General features: G+C 47.4%; 1 protein-coding gene across 5 annotated transcripts in view; it reads left to right on the forward strand.

Annotated features, from left to right (window-relative positions):
- ELF5 (E74 like ETS transcription factor 5) overlaps positions 1-18265 on the forward strand; it is a 35305-nt gene that overhangs the window by 10782 nt on the left and 6258 nt on the right. For 2 of the 5 annotated variants that reach the window (XM_005578223.5, XM_005578222.5), the window contains exons 3-4: positions 9796-10029; positions 13473-13523. In XM_005578223.5, coding sequence (XP_005578280.1) covers positions 9796-10029; positions 13473-13523 — 285 coding nt within the window. Of the gene's footprint in view, positions 1-9795; positions 10234-13472; positions 13642-18265 lie in introns of those variants that run through there. The other 3 variants (XM_074013973.1, XM_065528327.2, XM_074013972.1) reach the window with 3 other exon arrangements.

Raw genomic sequence — 18265 nt, forward strand, 5'->3', positions numbered from 1 at the left:
CCTGAGGTCAGGAATTTGAGACCAGCCTGGGCAACATGGAGAAACCCCGTCTCTATGAAAAAATACAAAAATTAGCTGGGCATGGTGGCACGCACCTGTAGTCCCAGCTACTCGGGAGGCTGAGGCAGGAGGATCCCTTGAGCTCAGAAGGTTGAAGCTGCAGTGAGCTGTGAGTGTGCCACTGCACTCCAGCCTGAGCAACCGGGGAGACTCCATGTCAAAAAAAAAAAACAACAACAACAAGGATTAGTTTCAGTTTGGGATAATGAATAAGTTCTGGAAGTGAATAGCACCGATGACTGCACAACAATGTGAATGTACTTAATGCCACTGAACTGGACCCCTAAGAAGAGTTAAAATGGTTAAGTGTTACATTGTGTATATTTTACCACAATTTTAAAGAATGAAGTTAACAGAAGTGATCGCCAGTGGCGTTGCCAGAGTTCCTTAAATCCATCCAAGTCTTAGATACTCATCAAACACGGCTCTCCGGCCAGAGGCTTCTGTATTTCCATCAGCGTCATGAAAGGTTAGACCAGGTCATTGCTAGGATTCCTTCCAGAAGCTTCTGTGATTCCTGCATCAGGCAATATCGAAGACACAGCCTTCTCTTCCCACGACCCATTGAGAGAACAGAAATTCCCATTAAGGCATGCGGCCAGTGAAAATAAAATATCCTTCAAGACTGGCCCAGGTTCCTAAGGCTCCCTGAGGGATGGAGCCCCCAGGCTTTCAAGTAGCCACCAGCCCTCGGGATTTCAGGGGAAGCTGAGTATCTCTGACCTCCAAAAGGTCAAAGTTAAGTGCGAAATGTTCACCTGGAGTGAACACCTCTCTTGGAGCTGCCTGGGCACCAGGTGAGCCTCATAGCCCCTGCTCTCCTCCGCATCCCACAGGTGGGAGGAATAGCAGGAGGAGCCTTCTGTCTGTTTTCAACAAGGATGTTGCCACCAGAGAGGTTGCATCTGTCTGGAGTTTCTGCAAAAGCCCCCTCTGCCAGGGCTGGGTCAGGAGACAGCCAGCTTTGCCTCTGGGCACTGCTCAGCCAACTTTCCCTGCTCCGTGGCCAGCAGGCTCTGAGACACCTCCCCTGAGGTCCTTACCCACCTCCTGGGAAATACTATCTGGAATTCTGGGCCCCCCTAAAGATTGTCCCAATGGCAGCTTCCTGTTCACCCAGGTTCATGGGCAGGCACTGCCGCTTACCAGCCATGTGACCTGCAGCCAGTTTTTTGAGATATGCTTTCCTCTGCCTCCTAGAGCTGGGGAGATTGAATGAGATTTTGTGTACAAAGTGTTTAGTCACATGCCTGGCACTTGGGAAGTGCTCTCCCTAGCCAAGTACTCCTCACCACTCCCTGTTGGGTAGAAAAACAGCCTTCCCTCTCCTCTCTTCATTGTCCATATTGAACAAAAATAACAACAGATATCCATCTCAAGCTTCCCAGTTCAGAATTTTTAGCAGCTTAGATATTTGAGACCTGAGGGTAGGGAAGTAAAAGGAGAAAAAAAAAAATGATGTGCCTTCTAGACAAATGATGTCTGGGAGAAGGAAGGGTGGAACACTCAGCCTATTTAGGAAAACCAGCTGTTCTCAAAAACCCTTCAAATGGCTTGAGCAGAGTGCCGCGGAATCCGTGCCCTGGTGTGGTAACCACAAAGGATTCTGACCTGTTCTTTGAAGCAGTACTTCTGCTTGGCTGCACTGCAGGCTGGAGGGTGGACAGTCACAGATTGCAAAATACTCTAGAACTTCATGAACTCACCCTGCCTTGCCTGTGGCTTTTTCAAAGTAAAGAATGATGACTACTGGAAAATGTATCCAAGTGGGCGGGAGGGTTGGTTGGGGGGGGGAGGCTGCATGTAGTTCACATGCATATGATATTTTTAAAAGATGGTTTCTCCAGTCGAGTTCCAATAGCCAACCCTCCGGTAGTCATTGAGTACCCTGGTCTTGCCGCTACTTTCTTTCTGGAGTTCTTTCCTTAACCTCCACGGACCCACATCCCTCCCCTGACAGCCAATGTGCCACGCACACATGCAGCGCCTCGTTTGCTTTGGAATCTTGCTTATACTTTGTCAGCTGCAGACGTTTCTAACCTGAGGTTCCCAAGAGGCTTTGGGGGTTTCCCAGATGTTCCTCAGGGACCACCAGAGAAGGCACTGGAAGGGACATTTGAGAAGATGGGGCTTCGGTCCTTCTGTCTCCACCTCCATCCCTAAGCGTGCTCCTCCACTTGAATTCTGAAGACAGTAGAGCACAGTGAGGCTGGGCTGCAGGAGCCCAAATACACCCAGATAACCCATTCCTAGCTCTGCCACTTATGGGTTATGTGAGCTTGGAAAGGGTCACACCTGTGAACCTTACTTTCTCCCTTTGTAAAATGGGTGACATGATATAGGACTTCACCGCATTGCGTTGAGGACAACATGAGAAAGCACAAAGCATTTAGCGTGATGACAGGCACATCCTAAGTGCTCGATAAATATGTTAGCTATAATATTATTGCACAATGTGAGATTTTATTTGAAGAAAGCACTTTTTGTAAGGGAAGAAAGGTGCAAAACCCACTGGTCAGAGAAAGAGGCATTTGGATCCCCACATGGGCTTTCCTAAGCAAGCTTCATGTTTTATGTACAGAAGTTTGAAAGCAGATACAAAGGAAAGAATCTAAGAACTTCTAAATCAAAACCAGATCAACAAATACAAAATCATCTGAAAGTCTGAGGTGAGCCCTGTGGCAGCGCCCACACCTCAGGAGGACTCACCTCTAGCCCAGTCGACATGCACCTGAGCCTTCTGGGTGACCATGGCCCCAGGACTGCTCAGGGCTTGGCTCTCTTGGCCCCTTCCTAACTCCATGGCTCCCAAGGCCATGGCTACTTTGCAGCCAGCCCTTCTCCTCTTTTCTCTATCCAGTTTCCTATGCTGCACTGGACTTTACTTTTCCATCTCGCTGGTCTAAATCTTTCCACAGGCTATGCTGGAAAGCCAGGAAGAGGTATGGGATGGAGCTGGACTGGCTCTGGGAGGAAACTTAAAAGCCATTTATCACTTCAGGTTTTCCCTCGTAAAGTCCTTCCTTTCAGTGACAAAGCAGCAATTGATGGTGCCTCTGCTGCCCAGTTCATTCACCACCTCTCTTCAGTGCTGCCCCGGGCAAAACACTTTCCCCACTCCCTGTGCTAGTAAATCATGCTAATTACAGTCCAAGGTTGTCTAACTCGGGCCTCCTCTGACCCAGACTGTCTGTCTTGTCCCAGCCAAGCCCTGAACTTGCTTTACTCTAGTTGTTCCTCAGCTAGATTGAGGAAGGCCCCGTCCCCCTGAGAACAAATGTAGTCCTCAAATAATAACCAATAACAGGTGACTTATACTGAAAACTTACTGTCGTTCAGATACTGGGCTAAGTTCTTTACATGCATTATTTCCTTTTCACAACAAACCTCCTAAGATATGGGTACTATTGTTATTTTTATTTTTACCAATGAAGGAAGTTGAGGTCCAGAGAGGTTAGGACAGTTTGTTAGAGTTGCACAGCTAATCCATCGAAGAGCCAAGATTTCAAATCGGGAAGGTCCATCTCCACAGCCCAGGCTCAGCTGCCACACCCAATCCTGTGACTTCTATGGGAAGCTCCCTTCCACTCCAAGAGGCTCATTGGCAGAATCCTAGAATGCAGCCTGGGAACAAGAATTGGATTCTTGTACAGAATTCCTGTAGCTGGCAGGTTCATCTAACTTCATAAACTTTCTTATCACTGCTCCCCAGTCAGCAGAGGAGAAAGATCAAGATCTGCTCCAGAGGGACATAACTGAAAGCTCTAAGCTCAAACTTCTTTTACAACCTGCAGAGTTTGCATTCTGCTTCATATCTATTTTGTTGTAATATAAAAATCACACCAGGCACAGTGGCTCATGCCTGAAATCCCAACAATTTGGGAGGCTAAAGCAGGAGGATTGCCTGAGCCCAGGAGTTCAAGACCAACCAACCTGGGCAACATGGTGAGACCCCGTTTCTACAAAATTAAAAAATTAGCCATGCATGATGCTGCACACCTGTGGTCCCAGCTACTCAAGAGACTGAGGCAGGAGGATTGCTTGAACCCAGGAGGGTGAGCCTGCAGTGAGCCATGTTCAAGCAACTGCACTCCAACCCGGATGACAGAGTGAGACCCTGACTCAAAAAAAACAAACAAAAAATTAAAATTTTCCCTCAAAATTTTTGCTTTGAGTGAGGCTCCAAGAAAATGACAGTGTGGGTTCCAGGATCTTTATATAGGAAGGGCTTAGGGACAACAATCCATTTGGAAGAGATGGCCAAAGGACTTGTCTGGATTTTTTTTTTTTTTTTTTTTTTTTTTTTTTGGAGATGGAGTTTCTTCTCTCCTGTCACCCAGGCTGGAGTACAATGGCGCCATCTTGGCTCGCTGCAACCCCCACCTCCCAGGTTCAAGCAATTCTCCTGCCTCAGCCTCTCAAGTAGCTGGGATTACAGGCGTGCACCACCACGCCCGGATAATTTTTGTATTATTAGTAGAGACGGGGTTTCACCTTGTTGGCCAGGCTGGTCTCAAACCCCTGATCTCAGGTGATACACCTGCCTCAGCCTCCCAAAGTTCTGGGATTACAGGCGTGAGCCCCTGCACCCAACCTGGAAATGATTTTTCAAGAACACTGCTTAATACGGTTGAGAAGACATCAATTATCTATAACAAAGAATGGAGGCGGGGGATTATCGGACCCACCCTCTGGCCTATCTATTGAAGATGCACAATGAATATTACGTGACTTTCAATTAACTGCTCTGCGCACCCTGGGGATACAGCACCACCATCACCACGCTCTCCTCTGCTCAGTTTCAGAAGTCTGAGTCTTGTGTGTGTCCTGATGATTAAGCATTTTACAAAGTCAAACGCAGACTTGCCTGTGTCCCCAGCTTTTAAACCAAAGATGGCAGCATTAAGGCACCTAACTCAGGCTGGCAATGCAGAGACAAATTAGCTAGGTTTGGTTTCTAATATAATTCCTATTTTTTTTATGAAGAAAATAAACCGAAGGTCTAGAAAGGGACAAAGCTGCTGGCTTACACATTTTAAAAAAAATTAGAAGTGTTTGAAGGAATGTAATTAAAGTGGTGGCATGGGAAGCCCAGGAGGTAACCCTAATATTGACAAGTGTAAGTGGATGATATTTAATGAGCACTTGCCATAAGCCTGGCCCTGTTCTAAATACGTTCCATGTATTAATTTACATAATCCTTTTAATAGACCAAATAAGTAGGTCCTATTATTTTTATTTTGCAGATGAGTCCAAGGAGGCAGGACTACTAAGTGTGAGAGACCATGTGCCCTTTCAACTTTGAAGGGGAATTCAAAATATAGGAATCCTGGTTTCAAGTTTGAGAACAGTGATTTTCAAGGAGCCTCCTGGAGCTAGTACCTTCACCTCCACTCCCAGCAAAACAGGGTTGCTTTTTTCCAGATACGTTTTAACTTGAAGAAAGTATTATTCAACTATAAAAGAATCCTTCAAAGTCTTAGCATGCCCGCTCTAAACAATAATCTTGAAGGAGACAAGTGTCCAAAAGCCTGTGAGATTCTTCATCACAAAGTGATGGCCAGGAGTGATCCAGCGCATGAAAACATTTTGACTGGGCTTCCCGTGGTGTTTTGTAAAAATCAAGTCAGTTGCCACACTTGAAAATAGAAATCAGGAGATTTCAGTTAGTAATCTGGTCCTGGCAACACAAGGCCCACCTTTCCACAAGGCAAGAGATCAGATAACCATTGTCCACTTTGGTGTGAACTTTCCAATCCCCACTGTCTCCACATGGGGCCACTTCAGGCATAGACATTAACTGCTGAGCCTGTGGGCATCTGGTGCACCTACCCAGCGCTGAAAGCTAAAGTCCTCCTTCTGAATTTAAATGCATCTCAGGTTATAGCATCATTTGTGAAAATACCCCCAGAATTTCTGAAAACTCCCTCTAGCTCAATTCTTCCATCCAATGCAGCTGGCCCTGAAACACGTGTCCTGACCCACTTCAGACTTCAAAGGAGCTGGCAGAGCCTGCTGCTTAATAATAGTGACCTATGGGCATTCAGAGTAAGCCTACCAGGCCCAGCATGGGTCTCTACCGGTCGACAGAGAGAGAAGGGCCTCATGGCTCAACTTCCCCAAAATGTTGAGATTATTTTATAAATGATAGAAGCATTGAGAAAATCACTTTACATTTCCAGACAACACAACCCATTAAAAATAATATAGTCTGCCAGTACATTACCCCTTATTTTATTCCCCTGAGTTCATGTCTTCCAAGTAGCAAAAGGGTCTTCATCATGTCTTCATTAAGGTTCTAAACACTATCATCTTCAGTCTCTCCATCCTCTTTCTGATTCTTCAAACCTAGATTGTATTTTTTATTTTTTCTAGTCAGGCTCTGCTTATCCATTATTTATAATTACAATTATACATATGTGCCTTCATCCAAATCTAACTTTAGTCAGTCTTGAGATGTGTGCCCAATTTGGTCCTCCTCAACCAAGAAGAGTGGGGCATGGTAGGAGGGAAAATGCCCACAATCAAGAAGAGTTGGCGGGGCCTAACTCCTTTACTGACCGGCCATGTGACCTTACAGGGGTCCCGTCAGTCCCTGGAACGGCAGTCTCCTCGTGTGTAAAGTGGAGAGAGTGTCAGTCACCTGGTCAGTTACACTCACTGAGGTAGGCCTGTGGTGGGCTAGGCCAGGCTCCAAGCACTCCTGGTTCAGGGTGAGTAAAAGCTCTAGGTCCGGAGGGGAGGGATGAGGAGGACGCCTGAGGGGCACTGACTGGAGAGGGGGAGATCCTCTGCGAGGGGGAGTGAGGATGAGCAGACATTCCTCGGGAGAAGGCAGATGGGGACCACGTTCCATCCAAAGAGAAGCCCCTGTGAGAAGACTCTGGGCCATGGAGCCTGCTGAGAGAGGAGAGCAGGAGAGGGGCGGGTGAGGAGGGGCTGACGGCGGCCTCCCTCGTCTGGGCAGCCTCGGCTCTGCCGCCCTCCTCCGGTCCTGAGGATGGGACCCCCGGAAAAGCGCCCCCTGGAGGCCTGCCATAGCACCCAGAGCAGCCATTTTTCTCCCAACTCTGGGGCTGTGGAAGGAGTTTGTGGATGAGGAGAGGGAGCCTCCGCAAGGCTCTGGCTCCCCTCCAGGGGCCAGGGCCGCACACAAAGCCGCTCTGTGAGTGAGCTTCAAAGCGGAGCGCCGAGGAGCAGGGAGCCAGCGCCAGCAACACCTTCCCGGCGTGGGGCCGACTCCCTGCCCGGGCGTTTCTCCGAATCCTTGAGGCCCCCTTGGCTTCCGCAAACAATATGGCCCTCTTCAAGTGCCAAAGAAAATAACAAGGGGGTGGAAGCAGAGAGGGGAGGGGAGGGAAACAGGGGAACAGAGCCTTGGCGAAACCTTTCCATGAAAAGAAATCGACTGTGCCTTCCACGGCCGCACACTGATAGTCATCTAGGGCAGGGCCCGGGCAGAACCCGCAGCTGAAAAATGTCAAGGCTCATAAACATCTCTCACGGGACGCCAGGGAAGTCCAAAGGCCCCTCAGGTTTACTAAAGCCAGAAATCAGTAGATGAAAGCTCAGGCCGAACTCAGGAGTGGCCCCTTGTTCTACCAGGAGCCCCTGCCTGCCCTGAAGAGCCCCCACAGGCCTGGTAGGCCGGCTTCAGCCAGTGGCCAGTGAGCAAGACCTGAGTCATCGGTCTCACCGGCTCCCTGGCTCTTCCTATCTGCCAGGTAGAGGCTACGACATCAGCCTCAAGCACCCTGGCACGATATTGACGCTTTGATGTGAATGCGTATAAAATTCTGAAAATTTTTAAATAAATTAAAATAAATCAACTGCCCCTCCACCCCCCTTCGGTGGTAAAAGAGATCTCTGGAAGACCTTTGAGTTTTAAGGGGAGCCTCTATTTCCTCTTTTGTGGTATAGCACAGTTACACCTACTGGATAGGATTGTTGAGGGGACCTGAGAAACTTGAGATGACAAAAACACGTAACGCCTCGGCTGGCATGCAGAGGGTGCTGAGTGAGTAGTAGCACCTGACTGGCACAGGACCCACCTCCTGCCTGGAATCATCAGCAACTGACAATGGTGCGAGTTCTACTCACCTTTAAATGCTGCAAATGGCACCACTGCCATTTGCTGTGGAGTCTAACATGTGAGGGACCCTTTCTGTCATCGTCACCTTAGCCTCTCTCTGCTCTCTGCCTTTCTTCTCAGGCCCTCGTGTTGTGTTCTCTCCAGCTCTCTCCGTGCCTCAGCCACTCTTCATGTTCCATCTCTGCTCTGTGCTGACCCTCTGAGGACCGGTAGGGCGGCGTGGGGAGAGCAATGGCTTTCCAGTTCAGGCGAGGGTTCAAATCCAGCTCTGCCACACACTGGCGCGGGTTCTTGGGAAAGTCCTCCATGACTTTCAAGTTCCTCTTCTGTGATCTCCTGGGGGACAGGGACCAAACCTGTCCGCCATAAATCTTTAACACACAATGTGTGGCTGCACACATAGTAGATATTCAATAATAATGTTCGTAATAGCATTTAAATCCTCCAGGCTCTGTTCCAAGTACTTTTATGTATATTAAGTCATTTAATCTGCAGAACAACACTATGATATAGGTGCTATAATTATTCCAAATTTACCAGTAAGGACACTAAAGCTTTTATTTATTGAAGGAAATGAATAAATGAATGAATGTATTCCATGGCAGATACAATAATTGTTTATGTCAAAGAGCCTGACCAAGTACCTAATACCTCACCTGTTCCATACCTTATGTCCACCCCACTTTCCATTTCTCCTAAGAACAGTAGGACAGAACTGTCGAACACCAGATCTCTGCCCCTGGGCCAGGCAGAGCCACATCCCAGCCTCCCAGACAGATGGCACTCACAACTGTCTAGGCATGTACACAACTCCTCTAAAGGAGGGAGGGGCTCTGATCTCAGGATAGAAATTACTCCAAACACCACCAAAAACACAAAAGCAACAATACAACCAACTGTCCTGTGACCACCTTCCTCTGGAGGTGCCTACCATGGTGACCCAAGGACGGTCAGACTCTGGGCAATGTCTAATAACCCAAAGTTCTTGGCACAAGATGGCCAGTAACTGTGCAGAAACAAATAGCCAGCATTGGGTAGCTGCCCTTTAAAGCACAGGGGATCAAACGAGCTTCAAATGGTGTCTGACACACAGTAGGCATTTAGTAACTATCGAATTGGTTGGTAAGTTTCTGTGCACCATTCTACATACGTTAACCCCAAACTCCGTAACAGTCCCGGGCGTTGAGTATATTGTCCCCATTTTACAGATGAGGAAACTGAGACTTCAATGCCCACAGACCTTGCCCAAGTGGAAAGTAGTAGAATCAGAATTTCAACCCAGCTTGTCAAACTGCTGAGTTTGTTTTTTTGATATCATGTTATCTGGAATCAAATAACTGAAGGGCTGTTTTCTTTCTTTCTCCACTAAATGCCTTGTTTTAAGCATCAGCGCTAAGTCTGGTTATTTCTTGTCCCTGTTATTCCCTCTCCGATGCCAAAGTTCATCTTTGTAGGATCCAGTCCCTCTGGTTTTCTCTGCAGAATAGAAGGTGACCTGGGCACTGCAGAACACCCAGGACTGGAGGCCCTTTCAACTCATTGGCTGAGGGATGAGGTTGTCACTTAACTGATGGATCCTTCAGGGGCCCTCTCGAAGGCTGTCTTGGGACTGTTGTCCCTCACTTCTTTCTCCTTTGGTGCAGCCTGTGACTCATACTGGACATCAGTCCACCCTGAATACTGGACTAAGCGTCACGTGTGGGAGTGGCTCCAGTTCTGCTGTGATCAGTACAAGTTGGACATCAATTGCATCTCCTTCTGCCACTTCAACATCAGCGGCCTGCAGCTGTGCAGCATGACGCAGGAGGAGTTCGTCGAGGCAGCTGGCCTCTGCGGCGAGTACCTGTACTTCATCCTCCAGAACATCCGCACACAAGGTCAGTGTTCAGAGGGCCGGGCCTCCAGGGGAGGGACCAGGATTAGGACCAAACCACTTTGAGAAGTCCTTTCCCATCGTGTGACTTGCACAGCAAAATTTTACTAACTGGAGTTCTCATTAACCCAAACCTTCAATAACTGGAAGCTAGTATGCCAGAATTGGGGATTTTAGGGAAAAGGGAGCAAGTGACAAAAATTCAAGTTGAGTGCATTTAAAAAAAAAAAAAAAAAAAAACTAACACCACGTTCAGGGACTGCCCAGGCACCAGGCTGATAATAATACAGTATCTTCATAATGATTTGAAACCACACAGGATGGACAAAAAAGAGGTTTGTGCTTCATCTCTCATTAAGCGGAAGAGGAATATAAATAGACTCCCCATTTCCACGGGAGTCCAGCTAATTATTATCACATTCCTAATGGTCAAGGATCAAGTGGCCAGAAGGTGGCGCCAATAGCATTATTTAACCTTCAACTGGCCTTTCACATGCAGAATGTCGATGGACATTTTTTCAATCCAGAAAGGTTCTTTGAGAACATTGAGCTCTAATGTTTCCAAATCACACATAGATAAAGGAACTGATATCCTGAGACATTGAGTAACTTCCTCAAGGTCACACAGCAAACAGGGCTGATTCACAGAAAGTCAGTACAAAGCGAGGACTTGGAGATCTGAAAGACCTGTGTTCCAACCCTGGCTCCAATACTCCCGAGCTATGGAACCTCTGGTGAGTGGCTTAACCTGCCGGAATCCCCACTGCCTCACCTGTCCAATGGAATAATGACACCTCCATGGGCTTTTTGAGAGGATTCAGGGAAATATTACCTAGCACAGCATATGAAGATAGAAATGCATGCAGTAAATGGCAGCTGTTTCCATCATCATTAATATAACCAAGAGGTGTATTATAGGATGTTAAAGGAAACATATCTCAGCTCAATTTTAAGAAGGACCTTTTTTAAAGTTAGCACTGTCTTTTGAAAAGGTAATTCAGAAGATACAGGAGATAGGACGATCCCACCACTGTGGATAATCAAGTAGTCTAATAGCCCCCTGCTTGAAGAGGAGGCTATGACAGCGACTCTTGTTTGGACAGAAAACCCACAGAGGACCCTCCTGCTCTGTGATTCTTTGCCCTCCTCTTGATCCTCATCCATCATGAGCGCTTGAGGGCACAAAAGCTAAGAATGGTGGCCCTTGGACACTACATGGCTTGGGCTCTGGGAGCCAAAACTCCAGTGACAATGACCTGCCAAGAGCAGCGATCTGTGTCCTGTGCTCAGAGAGGGCACTCCTTGAAAGAGGACAAGTTTGACCAAGTCACAACAGCTCCAGAAGAAGGAGCTTGGGACTCCATTTAGGATCCTCCCAAGGGAACAGGCTTACACAAAAATCCTAGGGCCTCGGAGAGGGGTGTATTTTATTCTGGAAAAATATGCAGCTTGGCAATGCCAGCTTGGTCAAATGTCAAGTCAACCTCATTCATCTCCACGCCATTGTGCAGCCCCTGTGCTGGCATCTCCCACCTCAAGTACCTCTCTTCCCTGGCAATGGTCGCATCAAAAAAAAAACAAAAAACAAAACAAAAAAAAAACATGTTGGCTGGGCACAGTGGCTCAGGCCTGTAATCCCAATACTTTGGGAGGCTGAGGCAGGCAGATCACCTAAGGTCAGGAATTCCAGACAAGCCTGGCCAACATGGTGAAACCCATCTCTACTAAAAATACAAAATTAGCCAGGCATAGTGGTGCGTGCCTATAATCCCAGTTACTCAGGAGGCTGAGGCATGAGAATCACTTGAACCCAGGAGGTGGAGGTTGCAGTGAGCCGAGATTGCACCATTGCACCCCAACCTGGGCAAAAAGAGCAAAATTCCGTCAGAAAAAAAAACAAAAAAAAACAAACAAAACAAACAAACAAACAAACAAAAAACCTGTCCGTGGTTTTATTACCCCAGGGCTCTGTGCAAAACTAATAGGCTAAACCAACTGCTTTTTAATAGGCCATACATTATCTCTTCTTATTCTAAGGAATTCCTGCAGTCACAATGCCACCTTTAATGGTAGGATTTCAAGCACTCTCTAGGCCAGGAGGGTTCCATGTTGAGCAGTAAAACTGTCTACTCCACCAATCTACTCCATTCTGAAATTCCCCTTTTAATATTTCTCAAGCAGATACGTGGATTGTAGATTGTGGAGATATGTATATTGTGATCAAAGTTCACGCTGTCCCCATTTGCCCAGGAAACATCATTTCTACCTGTGATCCTGGAGTAATTATTGTTACCATAGCACTACCTTTCATTCTCAGAAGTGTCTCCATTTGGATCATAAATTCTGCAGTGAACTGGGGGTTATTACCTCATGTATGCCTTATACCTCCCCATAGGTTTGGACTCTGGCAGAACAGGACACAGAACAAAGCAGTTTTGTCGAGGAGAGTAGCTGGAAGGGGGCTGTAAGGCCTGGGCATCATCTAGCACTGTAGGTATTACAGTAGGATTTAAGGGCCCAGACACCTGGGGACACTGGTTGCTGAGGGGCAAGGACAGAGGGTGGCTTCTGCAGCCTAGGAGAGGAATGAGCCCCTCTTCCGTCTCCCATCCTGTTCTCAGTCGGCCCTTTGGACAGAGTCAACTGAGGCGCCTGGCTGACCAAAACCAATGAGGACATGACACTAGGAATAAACAATCACAACTGTGCCCTGCTCCACTCTGCTTAGCAAATAGAAATTAGTCCTCATGTTAGACCAAGCTAGGACATTGGTATCCTTCAGCCTACACTGGTACGTGAAAACACAATCTGACACTCCTTTCAACCCCAGCCCACCCCATTCCACAGAGGAGGGAACCAAGGCCCTGACGTCATCTTCCACATCCTCATTAAACTTGGCATTCACATAGACCTTTGCACTTCTTGCAACCTCTTATGTCCGTCCTCCCCACTGACCAGCACATAACAGGCATTCCAATCCCAAGGGATTAGAGGTCTTGTCAGAGACTATAGACTCTTAGCCAAAGGGGGGCTTAGTGGGTATTTTATTGCGTGGTGTCAGTGAGAAAAACCAACAAGCCCAGAGACTGAGTGACTTGGCAAGCCTGCACAGGAGTCAGTAGCCCAGCCCAGCTCAGAGCCCAGTCCTGGACCCCAGACTAGAGCTTACTCCCAAGTGCCTGCTCAGAAAATCTGCAGAGGCTGCTGGGAAGCCTGGTTCTGGGTGCTTCCTCCAAATGACCTTTAAAAATGAGGAAATTATCAACTCTCGGGGATGGCTTCAGGGTGGCACTCTAAGGCCAGCTGGTCTCCAAGGTTCCCTCTAAAATGTAACCAACCTCAAGAGGGACAGTCACTCCACTTCCCTCCAATACCCCCTCTCCTGGCCTGGTCAGTGGAAACCAGGATTGCATGGTATGCTTTGTGGATTTTTTTTTTCTTTCTCAGGTTACTCCTTTTTTAATGACGCTGAAGAAAGCAAGGCCACCATCAAAGACTGTAAGTAGCCAAGCGCAAACCACCCAAGGCTCTGTCAAGACTGTCATTGGCACATGGGCTTGACCATTCTTTTAGGATCGTACTGAAAAGTTGATGAACTGAAACAATCCCAGACCTGGAGAAGGCAGTGGGGAAAAGCGTGGTGGAAAGAGTATGACAGAAAGAGCGTGGGCATGTGTCTGTAGGACCATAGCTTGGGTCTGTGTATTGCTGATCCTCTGAAACTCCATTCCCCTATCTGTAAAATAGTGTGACCCTTGTGGGTCGTGGTGAGTTTGAGAAACGATGCACACAAAGAGCCTAGGATGCACCACCAGTGTAGATGCTCCCAAAACCAGTATCCGTTTGTCTATGTATTACTTCTAATACTATTAGAAGCCTTGTGGTTCATCATGCTTAAGAAGACTCTGAGCTCACTAAGTAGGTAGAGTTTATAATTATAAGACGATGGAGGATCTCAAATAACCTTGTTGATGCTAATGATTGACCTTCCCTGTTTCACTTTGGCCCATGAAGAAGGCTTGGGAAAGGGATCTTTGGTGCTTTCATTTTTTAAAGATGACAGTGATGATTTTTATTAGTTACTGAGTCCCTGGTCCAGAAGCCAGGAAGAGATGTGGTCCTGGGCAAACCCCATTCCCCCATGGGCTTCAGCTCAGTCATCTGCAGAGAGGGAGCAGAGCACATGGTGATTTCCAAGGCCTCTGAAGGGTGCAAACTGGAGGGGCAGACACAGAGGGAGTATTCTTATGGTTTATGATTTTTTCCTCCTTAAAGTCCCAAACAATCAGCTGAGGACTCACGTTACTTGGATCCTAGTTAACAAAAGTTTTTGGAATTTTGTGTTTTGTTTTGTGTTTGGTGCTTTAGCACAGGAATAGCCAGTTTGTGGATCACATGCTACAGGCTTAAGCAGGTGCGCCCTGCTCCACAGACCGCAGCTGCCCTCGCACGAGCAGCTCTGCATTCTGCCAGGTTTTATCACTCGGGGCCCTCAGGTGTAGCATCTCACCCACCTGTGAACAAAGCGCACACTGTTTCCTGGTGCTGGTAGAATCCCTTGTGATCCATCTGCAGCAGCCTGGGGGATATAAATCCCAGCTTTTACCACCCCACCTAACGCAGGCAAAGCCCCTGGAAGAAATGAGCCTGTGAAGCCTGGGAGACATTACTATGGCCAGAGGCTTGAGCCACAGGCAGGCATTTGCTTTACTCTCTAAGTAGTAGTGACCCAGACCTGACCAACCCTTTCTCCAGGGGTCAGTGTCTTCACCTACAAATGGGAATCACTTACCAGCCTGCCTTCCGCACAACAAAAGGAAGCTAATGCAATAGAAAGAGAAGGTGTGCCCAGTAAGTGCTTTTGAAGTAGGTGTTACCTGAATATATAACTAGCCACAGTTAGATTCAGTGTGGTGATGATTATGATGACAAAGATGAGGATGAAGATGATAGCTAGCGTTTATTGAGTGCTTCCTGTGAACCAGGCCCGTGCTAAAATCTTTATAGACATTGTGTCAGGTAATCTTCCCAATATGAGACAAGTCCTAGTACTATAACCTTTTTATAGGGGTAGAAACTGAAGCTTAGAGGTTAAAGGTGACATGCTTAGAAGGCAACAGATGACCCAGGTGTGTCTAAATCTGAAGCCCTTTGTGCCTTTGCTCCCCTTACCCATTTATTTCTCTCCTGTTTCCTTTATTCTTTGAACAAACATTTATTGAACACTTACTATATGCCAGACCCAGAGCTAGGCACTGTAGCTGCGGTGATGAGCACTATTTGAGTCTTGCTGTCATTGAGGCAAGGTCGGGGTAGAGATATTAAACAAATAACCCAAATTATAAATACATTACTGCTCATCATGATGATATTATAAAGCAAAAGATCAGGGTGCTTTGTGTGTAATGGGGAAAGATTGCATTTAAACTGGGTCCAAGGACAGCTCTTTAGAGGGAGAGATATTTGAATTAAAGCATGAGCAGAAGTTAGCCAGGAAAAGAGAGAGAAGAAGAGGTTCCAAGCAGTGAATGGCCAATGCGGAGGCCCAGAGGCAGGAACAATCTTGGTGTCTTAGAGAAAGAACCAAAGAAGGCCAGTGAGTCTAGCATTAGCTTGGCCAGTACAGTAGCCACTAGCCACATGGGGCCAGTTTAATTACGTAAGTTATATTAAAATTCAGCTCCTCAGCTGCATAGCCAAATTTCAAGTGCTCAGTAGCCACAGATGGCTGCCATCTTGAACTGCTCAGATCCTATTGAGCCGTTCAATTCTGTGATGGTGGAGGCATAATAACTTGCATAACACTCAGGGCATCAGTAGTCTCAGCAGCATTAGCAGAAGGAGGGATGGGAGCTGAGGCTGAGAGCAGGGTAGGGCCAGATCACACACCACTTTGTGGGCAACAGAGTTAGGATTTCATTCTGAGCAAGCTGGGAAGCCACTGAAAGGTCATAAGCATGAAAGTGGTCAGATCACATTACGTTTTAAGATCTCTTAGGCTGCTATTGTCTGGGTCGGAAAGCAGTCTAGCCAGGAGGCTCCTGCCCAGAGGAGTGAGGATGATGGTAGCCCAGACCCAGCGATGGGAAAGAGGTGGGGAGAAGTTTCTCCATTCGCATCTGAGGAAACTGGAGGTGTAATAACTTGCAAGTAAGTGCAGGGCTGAGATTTCAACACATTTCCTCAAAGTCTGTGCTTTTTATATTGTGCTATGCACACTCACACATGCACGCACACACACACACACACGCACATATGCACACATGTTCCCAGACCCTTCTGTTCACTCTGCTGCCCACTCAGTTGAGGTCCAAGGCCCAGGAACTCCTCAAGGTCTGGGCCCAGCTTGACAATAGTTCAAACAACAGGACTATTTTTAACTTAGTGCCCACTGAAGGTGCCCGGACACACAAGCTACAAAACTGTCAGAGCTGGCCAAAGCAAAACAACCCCTTCCCTCTCTGCTTGGTCTCTTCTCTCCACCTGCCCCACTCCCCACCCACCTCCACTGCAGAAATGCCAGTAGAGGGTATGCTGGGCCCAGGAACCAAGCCTACAGTCCTGGGTTCGCTGCCAGGCACCTCCCTGCTCCTGAGCCTCAGAGCTTCTCTGCACCAGCCTGGCATGGGGTGTGGGCTCCATGGCTGGACTGCAAATGTCATGGGGATATGATAAACTTGTTTTGGAAACCCTGCAACTCAGGCCCCCACCCCAGCTTCTGGAGTGCTTGCAATCAACAATTGAGGATATATCCTTTGGCCACATTTTAAAAGTGTCCAGGCTCAAGGCCAACCAAGCCTCTCCAAATCCCACAGACTGCAGAGAGCCTGGGCCATGTCTCCCCTCAATCCCCACCAGCTGCAGGGACATAGTCAAGGTGACGAAAGTTGTGAGCCAGGGAGAGGTGCACCCTGAAACACAACTGGCATTTACAGAGAAATATAATGGGTCCATGGTGGTGCTACAGATCCACCACCCAGTGCTGGTGGAGATTGATTTGGGAACCTGCCTCAATATTAACATGGCAGTAATGACTTCAGCCCCCTGCCCCTGCCCCTGCCACCACCAGCCAAGCGAGGCCTTGACTAGTCAACCAACGAGTACCTTCAAAGCCGTCACTGCAGAACTAGGAACAGAGAGAACAGGGCTATCTCGGCAAGACCCACAGAAGAAACTCCCACCAGCCTCATAAACTCCTCTCATGCTGACCTGTACTGTGTTCCTCCTACCAAGCCAGATCCCCTTCCTCCAAAACACGGGGGAAATCATCAAAATCAAAAGGGCAATGTTTTTCCTCCCACCTCTTGCCATTTTGGCATTTCAACGAAAGCTCGTTGTCTATTCACACTTCATAATTCACCTTTGTTTATGACTCCATTTGTTTTCTCTTTTCCTAAAAGATTAAATCAAAACAACAGATCGATCTGGGGATAGTAATAGACACATCTCAAAAGGGTGGGGAAGGTTAGGTGAGCATCTGACAATAGCAAATGCTTAACAAATCTTAGCTAATAATGGTTCATTAAATGTCTATTGAACACCTGCTGTGAAAGACATGATAAAGTAGTAGTTATGAACATTAGCTTTGGAATGAGAACTCTCTGGTTCCACCATCTGGATAAAATTCTTAAGCTCTCTGGGCTTCCAATTCCTCCTCAATAAAATGAAAATCATGGTAGTATCACACAGGGTTGTTATAAGGATGAAATGAGATACTCTATGTGAAGCCTTTAACAAGTACTTGGATTTAATAAGTGCTCCATAAGTATCAGCTAATAGTGGAGGAGAAAAAGAGATGAATCTTTCCAGTAAGGTGGGCCCAGTATTGTGACACCAAGGAACACACAGGTGCTCTCTATAAGGCTCCTAAGGGGCCTAACCCAGAGGGTCAGTTCAGAGAAGCCTTCCTGAAGAGGTCTTGTGAGAAGTCCGCTGTGTAGAAGTGGAGAGTGGGGAGTCTGTGCAAAGCTCCTGAAGCAGGAGGAAGCCACGCCCCCAATGGAACCATTTGACCCAAGGGAAGGGAAAAAGTTGGGAAGCAGAAAGAGATAAGGCCGGAGATCTAGGTGGGGGTCAGTCTGTGAAAGGCCTACTTACTGTGCAGCCTTCATCCTGGAAGAAATGGGGAGCCACTGCAGGAAGTTCAGCTGCCGAGCAGGCATGACCCAGTGGCACTGAGAGAAGTCACCCTAAGCAGCAGTGTGGGGCACAGGATGTCATTCCTGCCCTTCCTTCATTCA

Source organism: Macaca fascicularis, chromosome 14 (genome assembly GCF_037993035.2).
Source record: "Macaca fascicularis isolate 582-1 chromosome 14, T2T-MFA8v1.1".
Classification (NCBI taxonomy): Eukaryota; Metazoa; Chordata; class Mammalia; order Primates; family Cercopithecidae; genus Macaca; species Macaca fascicularis.